The sequence below is a fragment of the Melanaphis sacchari genome, unplaced genomic scaffold, assembly GCF_002803265.2.
Source record: "Melanaphis sacchari strain LSU unplaced genomic scaffold, SCAv2.0 Contig8_pilon_pilon, whole genome shotgun sequence".
Taxonomy (NCBI): Eukaryota; Metazoa; Arthropoda; class Insecta; order Hemiptera; family Aphididae; genus Melanaphis; species Melanaphis sacchari.
In genome coordinates, this window is record NW_020271635.1 from 4,617,331 (window position 1) to 4,641,806 (window position 24,476).

Consider the following 24,476-nt stretch of genomic DNA (forward strand, 5'->3'; position numbering starts at 1 on the left):
GACTTATAGGTATGTGGAGGCATTTAAAAAAAAATTAATATTAGTTTTAAGTTTTAATTAAAAATAAAATAACATTATTAACATAGATTTTTGAATTGATAAATTATAGGTTATAGTTATGGCCTTAAAATGTATAACCTAATCTAACATCAATTGCCAATTATATGATATTTTTCAAGTATTTTTCGATTGTTAATTTTACTACTCGAAAACATAAAATTTTTCGAATTGCATATTGTTAAATTGTTACTGAGGAACAATCTTAGTTATCTAGTGTATTATTATTTTTAATTCTAATAAATATAATAATATAAGTATGTTTTAATAATAATAAAAAACTCAGGGCAGTTTAATTCTATTTTGATGACGTATTATTATATTCGTATGGCTTCGTTAGATTCTTGTATGCGTTTGGTTCGTCATACTCTATTATATAACGACGTGTGGGGATAAATGACTTTTAATAAACGATCCACGTGGAGAAAGGTATGGAATGTTGAACTTTATTAAAAAAAAAAAAAAAAAAATGAGAGGAGATGAAGCTAAACTCGATTATGTGCTTAGGGTTGGTCGAGTATCATCGTGGTAGACGTCAGAGAAGGGTTGGTCTATTCCAAATTTTAATAATGCCGGTGGGATTGGCAAATATGCCTCGTTCGCATTAAAATGCCACCGTCTTCGACCGACAATATCTCAGTCCCCTCTTGGTCCTCCTCGAATACGTATTATTCGATATTTCGACGAATACGACGGGCTTTCCTCTCACCATAATATATAATATCTTCAACTATTATACCACCACAACGAATGTCAATCGATTAATTTTGTTGTAATATTATTATACAGAGTTTATATATATTGAATAATGTATATATTATGTATATGCAGTGTGCGTGAGTGTATATTGATTGTCATCGTAATATATATAATATACGTATGTCGTATATACATATATAAATTTATACACGAATGAATGAAAAATGTAAGATGGTAAGTAGACATGTGTATGGTCGAGGAATTGAGAAAAGAGTTTAAATGTCACACTCCATGTGATAAAATTTAAAAAAAAACGAAACTAGCTTCTACGATATTCTTTGTTCAGACGAGGTGATTATTATTTAATAAATCTCAATGTGACGCGTATTAAATAATACATCTTCATAATTCTATAAAGGATCAAAGAAATTTTGAAATAACAGTTTTAGCGTAATCACATTTATGTAGTATAAAAACTACTTTACGAAAAAATAAAATAAATATTTACCGTAAAAATGTTTTAAACAGTTTAATCTGAAAAATTGATTTACGGATATCTACTTCATTTGGCAGAAAATTATCATATTCAAGTATTAAAAATTAAAACTATCAACAGTAGGTCTTTACTTTTGATCACTAACATTGGGGATATAATTTATGATTATCTTACAGATTTTGTTTTTACCATATAATAATTATGTATATTTTAAATACAATATTGATAGTAAAATAAGTATTTTTTTTTTTATCTCATCTCTTCATTTATCTTAGGCTGTTAGATACTTCTGCAAATACTAGTTAATGGGATTTTAACATTTTTTTTTTAATAGTAAATCTGTTACTATACTATGTTATATTGATCATTAATTTATATATATATATATTTAAAAATAACTACGAATTTGGATTTAATATTTGTGAAAAAAAAATATTTATTGTTAATACCACATTTGATAATAGTGTTGTAATATTTATAGCAGAAATAATTAAAATATGAAAAGGCTATTAATGGACAAAATAATATGAATATAAAGTTTGGTATTTTTTATTTTATGCCAGTTAAAAAAAAATATATTATAACTATTCGATATTTTTGTTCCAAAAAATACGTTAGCTTATTATAGCTGATTACATAATGGTTACAATCAACTATTAAAATATTTATTCTATAATATTAAATAAAAATGTATAATATAATTTAATTGATTTTAAGAATTAATTTAACTTTTTTTTTTAATAATTTTTAAGTTCTAAGCTTTTAAATTTGTTTTGGGATACGTCCGTCTTATAGGATGTTATAGTGATACACGTAGACATGATGACGTATTCAAATATAATCTAATAAATTGCCATTTTCGTTTTGGTATTTTTGTTATCTATTTTTCTAGTTGATAAATTCGTATACATTACACTTTCTTACTAGATGTTGTCGATATAAATCTAGCTATTTCCAAAGCTGTAAAATAAATTACGCATTTTATTTAAAGAGAATAATTTCTAAGTGATTTAGCGCAATGCTTTAGTGTTGATTTGCCTTGGCTCATATATAATAATATAAATATATTATACAACCACAGATTTATCATTCGTTAGAACTCAGAATACATCTTTATACCTCATTCTTCATATAAAATAAAATACTTGTTAAAAATTTAACTAACTCCTGACCTAGTAATATTTTTTTAAGTCAATTTACTGTTCTTTACAACTCAGTGTATCCATAATAGATAATGAGACATATTATTCTCCGTAACAGAAATTGTAAATTTATAAATTTAATTAAAAAAAAAAAAATTAAATAAAAACAATAACAATTTTAAGTAAAATTATTTTACTATTTTTGATAAAAACCAAAATAAGATACTATAACAATGATCAAAAATTATTGTTAAATAAAAATAGTTTGTAATGTTTGTATACATTTTTTTTTAGCTTTAGATCTTCCAAAACATAAAATATTGGAATAACTAAATACAATTTTTTTTTTTTTTTTATATTAAGATGATTGATGTTGTCATTGTTATGAGTACGTATTAAAGTGATAAGTTTAAAAACAATGTGAAAAAAATGGAAAAATCTATTTGAAAAATTAAAAACTTACGATTAAATTTAATAATTTTTTTTATAAATTATATGCAAATATGGACTAGTTGATTACTTTTCTTACTACCTACTTTTAAGTATTACCATCCAAAACTTTTCCTATTACTTTTAACTTTTTATTATTATAGTTTAAAAAATAAATATATAAATTATATTTCAATTTAAATTCGTTTGAGTATTTTGAATTTGTTTAGGATAAACTGTTGTAAGTTATAACAATCACTAGAGATATTATATCTTAATGGAATTTAAATGCTGGGTCTTTTTTCTTTTTCTAATACCACAATTTTGGGTTTAAGATGTCACTTGAGAGAATTAAATTAAATAATTGGTCAGCTCAATTCATTATAAATGAATTATATAATTTACAGAGTAATAAAATCTCGTTACGAGATACTTAAGATGTAAATTAACATATTTTTGTTTAAATTAATTATTATTAAATAAATATTTTAAAACTAATTTATTTGAATATAATATGCATTTTGTATTGCTAAGTTAAATTTAGTTTAATAATGTAAATTAATACTTAACTTTTTTTTTGAATTCTGAAATTTGATTGATATGACGGAAAATGTAATTATATTTAATTACAAGTCAATAAATTTAATATATGAGAACGAATTAGTTAGTAAACAATATTATTTATTCTCGGCGGTTTTAATATAGGTACATAAAAATTATTCAATAACAATTAATCAAACATATTGATTTTATTCTAACCTATATATTCGTAAATTATCTATTTAAATTGCTTTTTATAATATGCAATACCTAAATAGTAACATAATTTAATTGGGTTCAAATAGGATTATGATTATTGATCATTTTCTTCTTCTTTTTTTTTTTTATTGTAACGTTACACTTAGTACTAAAAAGTGCCACTTATACTTAAGGATTATATTTAAACCTAAAAAATAAATTTAATTTATCCTGACAATGCAGTGCTTCTTTGAAGTTGAGAATAATAAAATGTTATAAATAATTATATTTATTATTGTACATGAAACATTGTAATATATGTTTAAAACCCGTTTAATTAGATAGTTTGTTCTCTTCATGAATTAAATACTTTAATAGCATTTATTGTTATTTTTTTTTCAACCTTGTATAGTATATACTATATTTTATTTGCTTGGTTATTAGTTCTAAAATTTACTAAAATGGATGATCTCTTTGGACAATATTATTGTATAAGATAAGGATAAATAATTGATTTTTATGTGTTTTATGATTTTAAGTCTATAATTCTAATGGAATAACGTATTAGTATATTAAATATTTTATCGATTAATCATAGCCAGAGAATGTTTATCAATAGTTATATCTATTATAATCGGAATGATTGAGTTTAACGAATTATAATAAAATAATAATATTCATAAAAATATAAGTTACAAAAACGGTCCTCTAAGTATAATATGCAACTTAATTATTAAGTAGTTGTGACTCTATAATAAGAATTTGTATTTTAGCAATAAAATAACGTACATAGTACCAGTAGCGTATTTACGGTGGGGGATCAAGGAGATAAATCTCCCCTCCCCCATAGGCTATATACACAGACATAATTATAATCATCATATATTATTATTTAAAATATTATTATTATTTATTTTTTATATTAAATAAAAGAATTAATCAAGAATTAAAATATTATAATCTATTGTACAATATCCTCATTGGTATCTTCATTTATAAAGTCATATCCCCCCTGACAAAAACTTAAATATGCCACTGCACAATACCATATAGAACGCCCATATTTCACATGCATGTTTTTTTTAATTGAACTATAAAAATCAATGTTTTTTAACGGTACTTATCGTATTAGTGTATAAAAATATAGAAATTAGATTAGTTAAACTTATATTGTTAATAATGAAATTTGATAAATCTAATGTGAGTGGTTTGGTGAAAAAAAAAAGTCTAAAAGATTTATATTTATGTTAATTTATGTCTCATACTATTCAAATTAATGAAAAAGTCAATTCAAATTGTAAGCTGATTTTTGTTTTTTGAAGATATAGGGAGAGGATTTTGAAAACTATATATGAGATAAATTGTCTATTTATTCCTATATTATTTTATTGTATATTTTAAACGATGCGTTTTAATTATTCATATAATGTTATCTAATTTAACCATCTTAATGCTATTAAAATATCACTTTTTAATTCAAATGCATATTAATTTCTACCTATATAAACGGTAGCTTTATAAATAGTTAAAATTTTTAATAATGTATCTTAAATGTTTCAACTTAATAATAAATATTATATTTAGACGCACTGAATGTCGTACAGGTAATAAAAATGGAGTACAGTAGAGTTGTATAGCTATCATTTGTAATAGATAGCCCGTGCAGTCAGCAAAGGCACTGTGAAAAAAAAAAGGAAAAACAAAAAAATCCGAAACCCGAAACTACAGAATCTCAGTGAATTGTTATATGTAATGTATATTGTAAAGGGTATAAATGTCTAGGTACCTTTTTTTTTTGTTTATTCGTTCAGCTGCTACATGTTCCATATTGATGTACAATATATATATATATATTTCTGTGCGAGTGTGTATAATGTATACATACACACGCACATATATATATATAAATATATATATATATATATATTATACATATGCAAATATAGGTCTACAAGAAATACTGTTTTTATTTTGTGTATTCAATTATATGATAGAATGTGTTAAATTACTGAAACAAATGTAAAATTACTTAAACTTTATTTAGAGTTTGTTAAATATTCGACACGAAAAATCATTTACCTTAAAATCAATTACTTCATGGTTTATCTACTGAAGTTAATATGTTTACAAAGTCCAGCGTGTGTTAATATTCTATGTTGAATACTTAATAATTTAAAAAGAGCTTTTATCTGACATACCCTTGGTGATATTGCAATTTGTTTAATAATACTTTATTACATTTAACAACTATTACAAATATACGATATGGAATTAGACTTTATTTTAAATATCAACGTTGTTTATGTATTAAGCCACTTATTTAACACCTACTCAAGATATACAGTATGACTGAAATATGAGTGATTTAATAATATATGTTAATTTAAAAAATAATAGTGTCATCATAATTTACGTAGTACCTTCTATAATACTTGATATTTATTGAAATATTAAAAATTGTATTCAAAGTAAAATTATAGTTATTGGATTTAGAAATCTATTTATGAAGGTGAACTGGATAACGTTTTTTATTCATATACTTATTATATACATTTTATTGTACTGTAAAAATCATACATTTTTGTTATTTAGGTATTTAAAATCATCATCCGTTGATAACTAGAAAAAAAATCCACAGTTATGACATTTAATCAATAAATATATTGTAGTATTTTATATATTATAATAATAGCATATCATGGAAACATAATTTTTATACCAATTTGTATACTTTTGAAAAAAACAGATTTCATCGTCATGATTTCTGTATTAAATATTGTTAATAAAATATTTTTAAATTAGTTTAGTATCGTAAATTTTTCGTAAATTTTATGATATCGGTTTAATTAGAGGCTAAGAAATACATTCTACAATTCAGAATTTCTTATTCTTAATTAAACCGAATTCTATGTTTTATTTAAATTATTATGCCGAGGTTGCTATTATAATTGTATGCCTGTAAGGTTCTATATTTTTAAGTAGCTCTGTAGATAAAATTTATTTTCTTAGCAAAGTTTTGTACTCTCATCGGATATGAATTGAGTTTCAAGTAACCTAAGATTCCACTTTGCTTTATTATAACAGTGCTTATCAAAATATATTTGCTATAATGTCGTTATTGAAGTGACAAATTAGTTGAATCTCAATTAATACATTTGTTCAGTTAATTTTTGTAATAATTAATAAGTAATTTAAGTTTCTGATTTTGGGTGAAAGTTATTAGCCAAATTAATTATTTGATGTATTGTTATTAAATTATGTAATTAGATAAACAAATGTTTTATATCGTTTTAATCAAGATTATTTAACTTAATTAAACATTTTTAACGTGAATTTGTGATATTTGACTAATATTATTTTCTATGATATGATTTTGAACGATTATTAAATTATTAAATTACTATTATTAAACGTTGGACGCATTGAATATTAAACACATAAATTTAAAACTGTGTTGGGCATAACTACCCCTTTTCGGGTCTGAACTTACTTTGGACGGAAATTATTCACAAAAAAGTGAACGTAACGCCAGTAGTATTCTCTCGATATTATTAACCATCAATAAAATAAATAATGTGTTTTGTGCCTGTATATTATTTTTCTGCGAGGAGTGAGCAATAAAATATGCCGGTTATTAAAATAATGTCACAACAAATCGTATAAAATATCAGACAATATATTATAATAATATAATGTTCTGTATTCGTTTAACCGTGTATAAATTGGATGGCATATACTGTATGGGAGTATATCATTCGTTAAGTCGTTGAATTTATGAGTATTGAGTGCGTATCTAACACCTATTGTAAATTTCACAGCGAATCGTGCCTATATTACCTATTACCTACGTTATAATACAATTTAGCTCAAAAGAAAATTTATTTTATGAAAACCTCTTTGATTTTCAAAGAAACGTCGAAAAGTGTTTAGACATTACCCGGAATAGTGTACGTATAATATATATATATATATATATATCCTCGGGGTTATATGAATAATTTATTTCCGTTTTTCTCCCCTTTCGCTGTAAATCACCATAACGGTTAAAGAGATAATATTATAATGATTTATTCTTTTATTATTATTATTTAAACATTTCAATATAAAATAATATAATTACATTCGTGTTTGGCTTAAGAATCTTTCATCAATCTATGTCAGCGAACGCGTTTCTTGTAAAAAGTGATCTGTTAATTCTTATTTTATACACTAATGTAAATAGTAAAATTCTTTTTTTCTTTTTTTTTGTATTCAATACTTTTAAAATTCTGATTTTTATACTAATGGTTACATTATTATATGTTATGAACGTTACCTATCGATTTATGATTTTATTACAACGCTGGTCGGGCTTTCATAAATGTGCATATTTGTTATTGTTCATGTTATATTGTATTATATAATATTATTACTATGCTACTAGGCAAGCACAAAAACAGTTTAACGGTGTTATTGATTATCCATACAACAAATGAGCGTCGAGTACACGTTTTTATACTTTTAGTTTAAACACAGTATTTTACTTTTTATACATTGATATTTTATGTAACTATACATATTATATTAAACACACAGCATACAATAATCTTTACATATTGGATATTTTGGGTTTCACGCACAGTTACTGGCCAACAATTGTAGGCAGTGTTTGTGGGTTATTTCCTGGCAATTAACTTGTATGTATATAAATAAATAAAGTGGGGTACACTCAAATGATGACCTATCAAAATAATATGATTCTGTCAAGAAGTTCTTTTATTTTTAATAACGGATAGGTGCTCTTTCATTTCGTTTGAAAGTGACAGCATTTATCAAAATATAATAAAATAGTATTTACTATTATCATATTATTAATTAGATGGTACGTTTTTCGTTTTACTGTGTATAGTTATATAAAAATACTACCGGTGTAATTTAGTACGTTACAAACTTGTGAATTATTCATAATAATTCAATCCTGAAATTTATAAAATATTCTTAGTCGTATTATTATAATCATATTAATGGAAATACTTTTAATGAGTACCTACTAACTAATAAAATATAAATCATATTTTGAAATGCAGTATTACAAATTATTGTACTAATCAGTATTATTTCATTAAATATTAACATTAAAATGAGATTTCAATAAAAATATATCGATATTTTTTAAATATTTTATATTTACGATAAAATGTTTATTATATTAGTTTTATTTTTTGTTTTTAGATTTAATTCGTATATTAGTAACAATAGCCAATGACCTGCGATTTTCTTTCTTTAGATTTTTTTGTATATATATGAATAATTAGAAGAATATTATGAATAAACATAATGACCAACTGCTACTACTTAAACGCTATTGATTGTAGAGTGAATGTATATTGACAGAAAATGTATTTTTAGTTCTTTAACGTCAGTATAAATTTAATTAAAAATCTCCTGAACTTTATAAACCATTATTATTAGTATTCATGTATGGTTGAATTATAAATATAGAATAATAAATAGAAAACATGTGTTAATTAAATGTAATGTACTCGCCTAATAGTACACCATCTGTGCGTTCCATTCCTTTAAAGTGGTATTATCATATTTAATATACAACTGTATAAGTGTAATAAATATAATGTTTTTATTCAGCTCAGAGTGTTAATTAAATTTGACAGTTCATTATTAATATTATATTAAGCAATTTATTTACACTTAGTTATTCATTAAGTAGGTATGTCCAATTCTCATATGATCTGTATAATAACAAAAAAAAACGGTATTACTCATAAAAAAGTGGATGTATGCTAAAATAGATATTTTGTACGCCGTGATTACAGTATGTAGGTACATATCATGTATATTAAAATAAAAAAGCTATATAATATATAATTTATATATACAATGTATGTATAAATTGTACATGCATACATATTGTATACATAGAAAGTACAGTTAAATTAAATATATTTTTGAACACTTACAATATATAAAGTAGCAAATCGCATAATTAAAAAAACAAAAAAAAAAAAACACAATATATAGCAACCAGGTATCCATTACTTATCGATTTACTTGGTGGCTTCATAATAGATCCAACCAATATATCAAAGTTAATCCAAGAAAAAACCAACAAAGTCGCAATAGGGATTATATATTTCCTATATATGGGTGACTGGGCACTGTAGTATAAATGACAATGAGAAAACCTAGCAAGTATCACTTAGAGCAGCTACCTCTATTGAAACTATAACCTTAGATATTAAAATATATTATGTAGATAAAAAATAAAATACAAACCAGTTATAAATCTTAAATGACAAAAACAACCAAAATACAAAAATAAATGGAACAAAAGAACAACATTATACTAAGCGTATTGTCATGGTAGAATTTAAAGAATGTATGAGTATGTGAAAATTAAACATCGCTTACCACAATTCCTGATAGGAGAAACTTTACAAAAAGACCTATTAAACATAATTTATTATTAACTTACTATCATCGAATTTTTAAAAGAAAAAATATATACTATTTATTTTAAGCTATGCATATATTGTAAGCCAATTTTAAATAATATAATAAAACTAATTATCATAAATGTGAACGTTATTTAAGTAGATCCACGATAAAAAATTAAAATTATTACTTTTATCAATAGTTCTTCCATACTAAGAGTAATTTACTGATGTCTATAATTATGACGATACCAGTTTAAATAAAAATATAATAATATACATTGAAAACATCAGTTTAAACTGAATCGATTACTCCGATTTAAAAAAAGCCATATTTTTGTCTGTTATATTAATAAAATTAGCATAATATCATATTTTCATCACTAGCTGAATTGTTTTCGATTGTATTTATTCTGACTTAAATAATTATTTATTACATATTTACGTGTGTTATAGATAATTCATAGTTTTTCATTCTCTTCATTTATTTGAGCGACTAATACATATAATATTTGTATAATTCATTACTGAGATAAATAGATGTATATAATTATAGTAGTAACCCGGATAAATATGTCTTATAAGCTTGAGTCTGAGCAAGCTACAACTTTTCCTATATAGTTACCAACAAATATCTACAAATCTTAAGTGGTAATAATTTCAGACAGCATTTGTAACTTTTTTACAGACTTAGTACTAAGATCGTAAACGCAAAAAATAAAATACAAAATACAAAAATACTTATCCGCTTTGCAACCACAATAATATATATTTATATAAATAACATGTCTATAATGCACTTTGGAAACGGATTTTGAAACGCAATTCTAACTCCAATTTTCTCTATATAATCTATCTGTATTTAATTGTGTATGAAATGTTTTCTAATAGTATTTTATAGGATCATAAAAAATAAAATGTAACTAACATTTAATAATTGTCTAAATAATTGTGTTCAAAAAATAATAATAATAATAATAATTACTGTAATACCATGATTAAAACAACATTGACTTTATCAGTAGGATTTCAGGAATTGTAGAATGACAGCTTGACAGAATTTTAACAGAGCTACAAACTAAAATTAAATTAAGCCTTATTAAATAATTGTATATATATATATTTGTACAGAATATACTGTTACTATCTAGTGACACATCTAACAATTTTTGAAACATTAAAATATATTTTTTCAATAGTTTGATTATAGAATTATATAATTTATACCCGACTAGTTTAAATATTCAAAAATATACGCCATGGAATTATATTGTATTTTTTTTTTTTTTTTATCATTATTGAAATAGAAAATTTACAATTGGTAACATGTTTGCAATAAAAAAAAATATGATAGGATGTGATGTGGAGAATATTTACATGATAATTTATGAGGAGGGAGACTGTCCCGTGACAGAACTCTCATACGGTATTATGGTTGTAGATGTAATAAATCTCTACACCAGCGTATTTTTAACCAATGGGGGTGTTTTCCGTCAAGTTAACTCCCTCTTCAATGGCTATAAATGAGGTTGTGAGAATAGCTAGTTTGAAGTGGAATTTCCTGTGATTGTTAGGTGAAACTATGTTAATGGCTTCAATGTTAAGGTCATTGTGGAGCGAGTTATTAGAAACATACCAAGGTGCAGAAGTTAGTAAACGAAAAGTAATTTATTGGAAAGCTTGAATTATTTTTATTTAGAATATGTGAATGATTTCTAATTTTCATTAATATTTTAGTGGCTTTCCAAAAGGATCCGTCCGTATGCTTAGGGCTTGATATTTGGACTTAAAGTTATTAGATTTTTTGGTTTATATTGTATTTTAAAGATATAATATACTATGAAATAAAAATATATTTGTCCTAAATTAAGATTTAGTAATCAAATTCAATATTTTTATGATTTAATCTATAATAGTTTTTCAAAGGAAATATTTAACTATTTCAAAGCTTAACAAAAAGTTACACTTATCTTATAAATAAATGTTGCTAATTTATATCATAAAAAGGTGGCAATTATGGGCACATGAGTGACATTGAGTTAAATTATGTAAAAAAGAAAAAAGAAATAGAGGGTAGATGTACCCATTACCTAAACACATTATTTAATGGAAATGGTGATTAAGTCGGTATGTTTGTAAATGTATGGTTATACTCTGTTGGGGTTTCTTTTTTACTAGAAGTTTATGTTTTTAGGGTTGATATAAAATAATTATTGTGAAAGTTTATACACATATAATATAGCTAGATTTAGGTAAATTCAACCGTATTTTTAATATTATATTCTGATATTAATTAAAATTGATTAAACAGAAAATAATAATAATAATAAAAATAATGTTTTCTCTGATTTTTTTAAAAATACACCAATGAAATAATATATATTTACAAAATGCACGATGTAGATTTACATCGATAAAATACTATCTATATACATAATTGTGTGAATTTTATTTTATCTTACATTATTATTATTACCTATTATTTGATCATAGCTTTGTCACCATCAATAATTTACTGCTCTTTCTATGTATTAAAAAAGTGTAATTATGTTTTATTTTTATTAAATTTAAGTATCTATACTTATACACAGTACACTGCATACCAACAATAAATAATAATAATCATAAAGACCCAATCGTTAGTATTACCTAATTTAAATCAATTCTCATATCAATATTTTAGCATGTATAACTACAATATACATAAGTTATATGCCGTAATAGATTGTAAACAATAAATAAATCACATTCATATTTAATCATAACAATTTTGAATCCTTGTAAGTCATTAAGTATTTTTTTTATTTTTTTTTTTTTTTAATACAATCTAGAATTCTAGAAGTAAAATGAATATTATTATATTTATGAATATATTATCATATATCATTATTATATTATACTGATGTCTCTATGTTAAACGTTTCAGATCCAAACCAGAAATGGCCAAACAACCAGCATGCCGGTCTGGTGGTTGCCGAGTTTGTTTAAAAAGCTTTAAAGACGGTGATTATTCGCGTGTGTGCTTTGGATGCAAGTTCAAGGTGTGCGAAGATTGCGCTACTTCGTACACGAAAGTCGGCGAAGACGAGGTAAACGCGCGCTAGCTGTATTTATAACAGTGTACATAATCGCGTATACTTATACGATTGTGCGTACGGGTAGGGATGAAAAAATGGTCGTAGATTTTTATCCCGAAAACTTCGGTTGGGAAGGGAACATCGGTCAGAGTGAACCCATCAATTGTAAAACAGTCGGTTCCCATCCATTACGCGGTCAATCTAAAACCACCGACGCCGCTGTCCGATTGCTTCCCTAGCTGTACGCTGTTTTTCTTCCAGACCTACAACAACAAATCCGTCAAGATTCCTGTGACCTCATGGGTGTGGAGATGGGAATATAGGAATGCGAGGAGTATAAATAGGCGAAAGAAAGAAAAAAAAAGGAAGGAATGGGAAAGTAAAGGACATATATAAAAGGCCATTTCGTTTATCTCTGATCCATTTCAGTGGTGTCAAAAAAACTCTTTTCTCCTGTTTATAAATGAACTGATTTCCTGAACATATACTTTTCCACTTCATTTTAGGAATTCAGGAGAGTGAAAATTGGTGTACTAACCCTTGTCATCCGGATCTTTTAACTATGAGATAATGTAATAGAATTCTTTAGTATGTGCTGTGTTAATTATATATACAATAATAGTAATAATAATAATTGTGGTGGTATAAAATCATTTTGAACAATGCGTTTTACACCAAATAACAAAGACGTTATATGTTATTGAAAATATATTGATATCAATAGCAGATAATGTAATATGGTCTAAAGAATAAAGAAAAGAAAATTAATTTTATAAGTAGATACACATAATAAATTCGGTTGATGTGCTACATTCGTTTTGTATTCCGTCATCATTCATATTCTTATGTTCTCAAAGGCTTGGGACAGAAAATATATATTTTTTTCTTTCTACTGCGCTGTAAAGAAGTATTGATTATTTTAAATTCTACTTTCATTTGAATATATTTTTTTCTTATATTTTTATTTGAAAATTATTAATCGGCTCAATTTCTAATAGTTAATAGCTTATAATCTCTAAATCAAAATAATCCACTACGTTAAATTTAAAGTATATTTTTCTCAGATATTTTTAATACATAATTTAAAAATAAATAAACAACTTATTTATCAGTTATATATTCTTATGTTTCATTGAATTTAAAATAGTAAATATTTAAATAATACTAATTTATGTAAATATGCAACATTATAAATAGTCTGTTTCAATACTGCTGATAGCATTTTTATTTGATCTTATTGAACTAACAGTTGCTTCATTAACAGTTCCAGAAATATAAGTATCTTTCAATATAACAGATTAAATGTAAAATAAAGTTAGTTAGTATTATTATTTTCGAAAATGTTTAAAATTATTATCAAACACGTTTTACATGTATAATATATGAACACAAATTAAAGATTAACGCAATTCATTATTATTTTGATTAATTTATTGTATTAATGATCAATAATAATAAAAAAACAACGAAACACATACTATAAACCATTTTGAAGTACATAATAAATAAGAAATGATAGTAATGAATCATGGATGTCGATAAAATAGTAAATGGCCTAAGCATAATTGTACCGCTTTCTATATATATCGAAGAAAAAACCAATAAACAATATAGCGTCTAATCATTTAAGTAGTGATTTTAAAGTATTTAACAATATGTTTTTTGAAACTTATATTGGACATTAATTTATGTTTTCAAAACTATACAGCTGATGTACCGCGGTGCACAGTTTGGGAACCGCTGATATAATGGATATAATTATGTTGACATATCGTTTAACATTTTTCTTGTGTTCTATTTAATTATCATTGATTTTATATCTGATAACATAGATTTGATTTGTAAATTATCATAATATTATGATAATATTTTATTAATTTTTTACACTAGTATATTATTGTACAAATGAAAAATAAAAATAGTTTGTTGAATTTATTTCGTATCAATCAGTATTTTTCTCCTTGCATTATAGTCTCAGTCAATTTTTATATTATATATGATATTATTATAGAACTCCATAAAACGTGCGCTTACGTGCAGAAAAATACTATTTACGATCACTATTTTCTATAGTACCTACCTTAGACCCCAACATAATATATAATACAACCGTTACCAAGAATATGGACCCTAACTGTCATTACACTACAACAAGGGTTTTCCTTCCACGTATTCTATATTAAACACAATATTGCTAGAAGTTGTCTGTACATTCTAGTTTTGTTGTCCACATAAATTTTTATATGTTTGATATAGTTCTTTATACTTGATTTTTGAAATAAAATATTATATAAATGGGGGTATAACTTTATATTTTAAATAATATAAATGCGATTTCCATACTTTTATAATGTTACAATCTTACGACATATTATGTGTTTGATAAAGATATGTTCAATATCTCTCCAAATCCAAAGTTCGTATTCATTAAGTGTGGTTTCGGAAGTGTAAAAATGAAGCCATATAATATGATAAATTGTTTGTAAACAAAAACAAAATATTTGTCGACTCGTCACATTCTACTACTATAAGCTATTATTAGGTAAATATATCTGAAAATGAGTTTTAGGGTGCTAAAATAATTATTTATCTCTTTTTCAAATTTTGTATACATTCGAAATTGTAATATTCAAAACTATTTTACAAGTTTTCAATTATTTTAAATTTGTATTTGTTCACATTATCATGTTTATGATATATTTAAATATTAGTATGAAAATATGAAAATATACTACAAATATTGATCGAAGTGTATAGTAAATTATATAATAGAAATGTATTCTGATATTAAGCCGATTATTATTTTTTATCTAATAATTCTATTTTATAGTGGAAATCTTTAAACAAATTATAATTAAACCGTATATTCATACAAATTAGATAAATGTATCCTTTTGAATCATTTATTTTTGTATATAGAGTTATAAAATTAAATGTTTTTAATAGATAAACTTAGGAAATTGATCATTATTTGTCCTAAAAATAAAATAAAGTTGATTGTCTAATTTTATTACAAAATATTGTATTAATTGTTTGGTATAAAATAATTATAATACTGCAACAATTTAAATGGGTTTTAAAAATATTAACAATATTATTATATATCATTGAGTGAAATATTACGATCTCGATAATTTCTCTCTTGCGATTTGGTATCATCAAAAATATTTCAAATGTTACTTTACTAATAATGAAATAATTTAGTTAAACTAAGTCAAAAAAGTAATAGCTTTATGAAAAATGTTATTGAATAATTACGGAATTCGTATTTTGAGGCATCAGCGTCACTGTACACTGTACAGTGTACACAATGTTGAAAAACAGCGATTATTATGCGTTAAACATTTTTCCATTAATTATTACTTTAACTGTTTCATAATATTATAATATTTTAATAATTATGCCCTTGTGTCATAATATAATATCCGCGTACAGATATATCCACGTTTCATAGAGTAGCGAATAAATATTTTGACAGCCTGTTGAAGAACAAATCGATAGTTTCCGGAAATGTGTTTTCATTAACCAAATGGGGGTCAGATGGTATATTATTTCCAGCGGGTGTGTCATGTCGTGCGTAGAATACATATATACTATATAATATATATATATATATATAAATATATGATCGTATATATAAATATACATTTAATGATATACGTGTTGGTCTAACAACCAGGCTTTCTTATATAAGAAATGCGTTTTTAGGTACATGATATATATTTATATTCCTTTCCAATGGTGACGCCATCTCAGTTGAAAGCACCGTTATTATAGGCACGCCTCAGATACACAGTGATAATATATTAGTGAAAAGACTTAGTAAAAATATAAGTTTTTAAATTTTTAAATTAAAAATTACCATAATAACACAAAATAAATACTATTTTATTTATTTTTTATTTTATTTCCAATTTCAAACAATATTTTTATTACATTTTAGTATCCTAAAATCGATAAAAATAATTATTAAACTTAAAATATTGTTTTTAGACTCATCGTAAAAAATGGTCTTTTGTTTTGGCGCAACAAAAAAATTATAAAAACAATTAATTAAAATAATTTAATCCCGACTACTATATTATAATGTGTTTCAGCTTCCAAAAAATGTAAAATGTAAAATATTTACGTTTTGTCGATCAAACTAAGTTATATTAAAAAACATCTATAATCATGCTTTAATTATACACACGCAAATATAGATATACATATTTAATTTAAATAAATTTTAATGACTTATCTGTATTATAAATTAACATAACTAACTACTTATGAAACGTTATTATGACATACTGATATTGGATACAATATAGTATACTGTTAAATCTAAAATTGTAGAATCATCACGGTATTATATTGTTTATATTGCTCAGACTGACTCCAGTTAATCACTTAACTACAAAATAAACAGAATTTATAACAAAATATATATGAAGTCGATACATGTTTTAATTTTATTTTCTACGTATGGGTTGAATATAATTCGATAAATGTTATTTATATTTCGTTTATAGTTGTATCGGTTATTTTTTCATAACACATAAGTATATAAACAGTTTTAAATATGTTTCAGATAATTATTTGTAATACTCTCTATATTAAAGAATCAAGGTTTCACAATTATTTTGTGGTTGGGGTTTTTAAATCGATATATTTAATATAGTTTACAGGTTCAATTAAACTGTATCTTACTGTTTTTGACCACGTAGCGTATTCAGTAAAAATAATTAGGTATAATTCACTATAATAAAATAATTTTTCGACTTTCTAACCGAAGGTTAACATCCACCATATATTTTACAAATATATATTTTCTGTTAAATTTATTTTTATTACCTTCAGTTTTAAATTGAAACAATTAAGTCGGGTTTTAAGTTGGTAGATTGCTACTAAAATAATAATGATAACAACCCCGGTGGAAGTATAATAATTAAATTTCATATGAAACATGACAATTTAAATTTTAACTGGAATCGAGTCATGCACAATAATTGTTTTCGGTTTTTATTGAACGTAACAGCTTGCTTTAGGAATGTTACCTAAATTAACACCGAACGGGACTGATGATCGTAAACTGATCATTATGTTTGCATATACATAGTTTCGTTCATTTTTTTATTTCTTAATAAATTATGTATGACCCAATATATTTTTCTAAGGTGATACAAAAATACGAAAATTCTATTTATAAAGATATTCATAAAAAAACCATCTACAATAATAATATATTATCTAACCGTCATCTGTCGTCTTTTTCTATGACTATATATACATGATTTTCTTGGACCAAAACTTTGAGTATACATATATATATAATGTATAATATGGTATCTTCTCAATAACCCCATATATATATATAAAATGCTATATACGGGGTGGCTTATGAAGCGAACAAAAAGCCAGACAAAATACACCGATATAAGACCAATACGAAAGATGTTCTATCTATTCTCGTCTCTTTTTCAATTCAAAAAGCTCATCTATTGTGCCTGACGGGTTCCGATATGTGCGCACATATGAACGTATGTATATATTTGTACGTATATAATGTATTTGTTATATATATATATATATATATATATACACACACACGTAACTATTGAAGAAAAGACGTGAGCGCGGTGAGATAGATAAAAAAAATATACTATATACAGTAACTTTACATTATGTCGACTAGTTCAGAAATCAAGTTGGTATAAAAGAAGAAAAGTCGTCACAAGGGCAATAGTTGGTTAACTTTAAAACGTATCGTCGATATTTTGTAATTTGATAATATGGGCATTATGCCATCGAATCTTACCATCGCGGTAGTATATCCATATAAAAAGCAACAGATGCAGTGGATGGCTAAGCGTAAACGGCAATCACCTATTTTATTCTTAGATCCTCGTTCGTGGCACAATTATAAATTAATTTTAATGGTTTATCCACATCGAGTGTCATTGGTGACCTAAGGTTTGCATTGATTAGTTTTGAGAAATGATTCAGTTCACTTAGAGAAATGAAATATTATTGCAATCGATTGAATTCAACGGCTGAGAAACTGAGATGGACTCGTGGAAGAACATTCAACAAACATCTCAAACATTGTAAAATTCACTCCCTTTATTTATTTTTTTCGAAGTCATTCAAAAGCTATATTGTATAGAGTGCGTATATATATACATATATATATATATATAAACACTAAATGACTGATAACTTTCTGTCATATTGTATACATTTGATTTTCTATGCCTTTTCAGTTTTCATACAACTCAGTACAAGGAAAAATGTATCGAATTTTATGTGGTGTGAAATATTTCCATTTAAATGAATAAATAATAATAATCTCGTATGCAAAGATATCCGCGGATAATATGAAAATAATTTATGAGGCGTTGCTGAGAATTATAGATATGATCTTGTAGAGTAAAAGCTATATTCTGGACACTGCTCAATTTATGGTAATAGTTTCAGAGATTTTCCAAACTTTAAATGAGTATAAAGAATGAATTGTGTGTCACGATAAATTTAATAATAACCTTTTTTAAACGCAGTAGACTATGAATAAGCCAGATAATTTTGAAAATCTTATTCGTCAAATATTTCACACTGTTTAATGAAAATATAAAGTTATTAACACTAAAACACACTAGAGTATCTACACATGCCTAATATAACATTCCAACACAAAGTAAAAACTCAAAAAATTTAAAAAGAAAATCAATTAAAATTGTTTTTATATTTTTTTCAATAATATTTACCTACATTTGGTTATTATTATTTTTTTTTTTTAAATTAAATCACTCAAAACGTTTAAAGGTCTAAAGTTTATCGACGAACGACGATTAAAACTGTTGAACTAATTGAAAACACACGAATCGTTTTGTTGTGTTCATGGTCATAAATCAATAATACGCGTGTACAGTATAATTAATACCGATCATTACATCGCGATAAGACATATAAATCGTAATAACCAGAGACAATTGTATATCATTCTACATAACGATATTATAGATATCAAACATATATGTTTCCGTTCAGCATACTATCCGGTTTACATCGATATTAATATATTGGTAATACTATGATGAGGATTGGAAGGTTTCGTTTGTTTTATCCAGCAGCAGCATCAGCAACGGCAGCTATTTTATCTTACGTTTCGATCGATGACGAATTAAATATTTGATGTTGTTATCGGGTTGGTAGTATCTTGAACAGATCCCACTATGGGTATTTTGTATTATGAATGCGTATCTGTGGTATACATACGCGTAGGTATATTATAATATTTTAATATTTTGTAGGTCATCATATGTGTATACCCATGTTATTGTGGGTACTGTTGTATGATACACCGTAATAATATTATATGAAAAAAAAATCCAACAACGTATACGCTTGCGTGCAAAATTATCATATTATGCGTACAAACTCGAAATATTTTATGTGCAATTTATATTTATAAATATTTCGGTATATTAAAATATGTAAACATATACATTTTTAGTTTCTGAGCGAAACGACGATTGTATTGGCTAAACAACAATATGTGAGCGTTTTTGATGTTGTCCGTCATTATGTTTAGGAGAAGATTTACTCCAATGTTTAACACTAAGAGTGATTTATAGTAGAATAACAGTCAATAAATGTTTATAAATTGTATGTCAAAGATCTCAATACTTTTATAAAACAATTGGAAAAAATAACGAAAATGACGATACTGATGAGTTTATTATAGTAATTTATTGTTATAACTTATAAATATTGGATATATTATGAACTACGACAGTGGTGTAGCTAAATTGCCTATTCAAGATGCCGTGTAATTATAATCATCGTATTATTGAAATTCATAGTATAAGTGTTTAATAGTCTTACGATTTATGAGGTTTAGGAAAAATTTGTCCAATATTGTGGGAACTATGATAATGGGACAAAAAAAGTGATTTTTTTTTTTACATTTTTTCATTTGTTAATACATAATAAGTGTTTATTTTTTATTGTAAAATACTATTATTTTAAGTACCTATATGATAATATTAAAATCATTATATTTTATTTGTAAGTGATAAATATCTAGGAAATAAAATTGAAATTTTTGTTTTTTTTTCGTAGAATTAAGTGTTTTTTTAAACTACGCGAACAATGCATTTGAAATTTGACATTGTCATTAATGTGGAATTCAGTTAAAATTGCATCATATTTACATTATTTTTGTGTGACTACCACTTGATTTTTACGAATCTTAATAAAGACTTAAATTGTATACATTTATTGCAATATTAGTATAAAAATTTAAGTTGTTTTTTTTTTGAAAATTCATTACTAAATAAAGATACGAAACATAAAATCACAATTTAGACGAAGATCGTGTAAAAGCCGCTAGTATACATATATTATACTAATATATTACCAATGTATTTGTTTTTATGTTTAACTCATTATAAACAATTTGTAATTAATCATCTCATCGCCGTAAATTCAATACAATATTATTTATAATTTTAAATATTACACAGTAAATTCATGTGTTTTCAATTATTAAAAAAAAAAAAAGACTAGTTATAAAACAGTTCTATTAACTTTTGAGTTGTATAATGGAATTAACGTATCGAAATTCAACGGTCAACGCAGAGTAATAACTTTTATCTTCAGTGAATAGAGATCAATAAATTAATTGACCGACATCAGGTTCGAGCGTAATTGTAATTTATTAATATACATTAAAATATCACCCATATTGTGCACAGTACGCACAGTACGAGGAGGCCCATTAGTTACAGAATGTTGTAAGTTTTTAGATATTGATTGATTTCCATTCTCTGTGTTTACGATAAATGACTTTCATCAATAGTTCATGGATCAGTTTTTTTTTTTGCTTTTACATCATAAAACGTGTCCAGCTTGAGAATAATTTTTTTTTTTACATCTAAGTTTAAGACAAATAAATTATGCACATAATACCACTCACCTAAATTTATTACGTCAAATTAATTTTTAATATAATCCCTCTCCACTACTAAATTATAAATTTCTTAGTATGAATCATTATTTATGAATATATTTAAAATATTACATAATATATTATATTGGTTTTATCACTTCCAATCACTATGCAATAATTCGTTTTAACTGATCAATAATTAAAAATATTATAAATATTTCAATAAACGATGTAAAATTTAAAATGTTTTGATCTTTTTAAACGTGAGTGAAATATTATGAAACGTTTAAACACTTGGAAATCATTATTTTATTTTAAAATTCTACATAATACGTTTTTTTAAAACTCTATATTAAGTTAAACTACAATTTAATTTTGTTAAAACGTGTGTAAGTGTGTTGTTTCTTTTCAAACTCAACGGATTTTTTCTCGTGGTTTTCAAGCCCAATTAAGGTACTGGATTCCTTGAATATATTTTTAACGTTGTATAGAATCGCGCTCTTTTCGGTCTCTTTCTTCCTCTATTGTATATATATTATATATTAAATATATATTATATATATATGTAACATGTACCTTTTGACACAGCTAGATAAATCTTGTGGTTAGTAGCCACAATGGTGGTTAAGGGAAGGTACACACGTTGGAGAGAGGGAAGAAAAAAGAAAGAAAGAAAAACACGATGTATAAACACACACATAAATAATATATAAATGTGCGTGTTAGTGTGTGTGCGTGTGCGTTTTTGTTAATAACAAAGAATTGTATGTTTTATTTTTTCACATTCTCCGCTGTATATCGCGCAGCACGAGAGTGTAGTCCGGAAATTAATTCAAGGCCCCCGTATCCGGTCCCTTTTTCATCAGGTTATTTACCTTTTTCTCTATTTCTCTCTCTCTAATTTTATCTCTCGCTGCTCTCCCTATATACTTTCCTACCGATTTTGCCTCTCATCGCCATGCATGTCGTTTTTGTAAATGCCGCATCGGCAGTGATTAAGTGAGGACCAGGACTTATTTAAATAACTCTTCACCATCATTCATCATAGCAGACGCAGCAGAGGTTCACTTTTTGGCCATCATATGCCAACACAATGTATATATTTATAAAGTGGAAGCGGTGGCGTACCCAAACCACAATTTAGTGTGTTTTTATTTCACATTTCCTACGACAGCGGTTATAATACATTTTACAGCACATAGTTTAATCACCGGCAGGCAAAAACAAAAAAATAAAAAAATATATATATGTATACATTAATACATTAGTAGTTATATAACAAAAAAAAAAAAAAGTTGCAAAATTACAAATTATAATTCACTACAATGTATTAAATGCATGCCTTGATAAAAAATAAAGTACAATATATTATAGGTATTATCAATAAATAATACATGTTTTATTTTAAATTGTATTTGTTGAAAAATCAATTGGAATCTGTAATCTAAGAACTTTTTACGATTTTTTGATGTAAATATTGGGGATGAGATTTTTTTTTCAGAGTATATTATATACGATATTTTATACTTTTGTATTAAAAGCAAAATAAACAGGATTTTTTTATATAAAGATAAGTTACTGCTAGTAAATTAAAAAAAAAATAATGTGTTAATTGTAAATAATAATAATAATTATATTAATAAAATCAAACAACATAGTCAAAATCCCCAAATAGTTGTTTTCAATTGTAGTTTTGGTTTTTTAATTATCGATTAGAATTTACATAATTCACGTACATTTGTCGTTCATTGTGTGCAATTTACTGTTATTTTTATGACATTTTCAGATTTAAATACCTAATTTTAACAAAATTTATCTTGTGTTATATCTATTAATGTATTTTTTTATTTGAAACAGTGCAAGAAAATAACGCTTCTTCAGCCGAATTTTACCATCTTTCTAAAGAACAGCTATTTAATTTAAATAAAATATAAATCTAACCAAACAATATTTGACAAATTTAGCATTTCTTAAAGCTCCGCTGTATATGGTGACATTAAGACTTTGATGAGATGTACTAACTATGCTAACTAACAATACATCGAGAACAAACTTTATCGTCCATCATGATATTTAACAACCAATAGTAATCAAAATTACATCTATGAAGAAAAAGAATAATACTAATTCTCAATTGCAATCTGAAAACAATAAATTATCATTATCTTCACCGTCAAAATTGTCTACCTCTAATGTTACCTACTTCCAAGAAAATAAAATATTTGTTTCTTTAAACTGATATTCTACTTTCGTTGATCCTGTCCCAGCTCTGACCATCCCTACTAATGTAAACGATTATGAACCAATCGATTTCGAAGTTGGCTGCATGTTTTATTAAAAATAAATAAATAAATAAAAACGTAGTGGCGACGACGACTATGTCCGCCGGGACGAGCTTTTGCGTGGCGATGACGTGAGTTTCGAAGCGTCGAGTTCCGATATATCGCGTATGCGCTCATCGCACACACCTATTTC

The 24,476-nt window shown here is 25.1% G+C and overlaps 1 protein-coding gene across 1 annotated transcript in view; it reads left to right on the top strand.

The window, feature by feature from the left end:
* Positions 1-24,476, top strand: part of LOC112602651 (regulating synaptic membrane exocytosis protein 2) — a 194,974-nt gene that overhangs the window by 95,157 nt on the left and 75,341 nt on the right. The window contains exon 5 of the mRNA XM_025350840.1: positions 12,919-13,081. Coding sequence (XP_025206625.1) covers positions 12,919-13,081 — 163 coding nt within the window. The remainder of the gene's footprint in view (positions 1-12,918; positions 13,082-24,476) is intronic.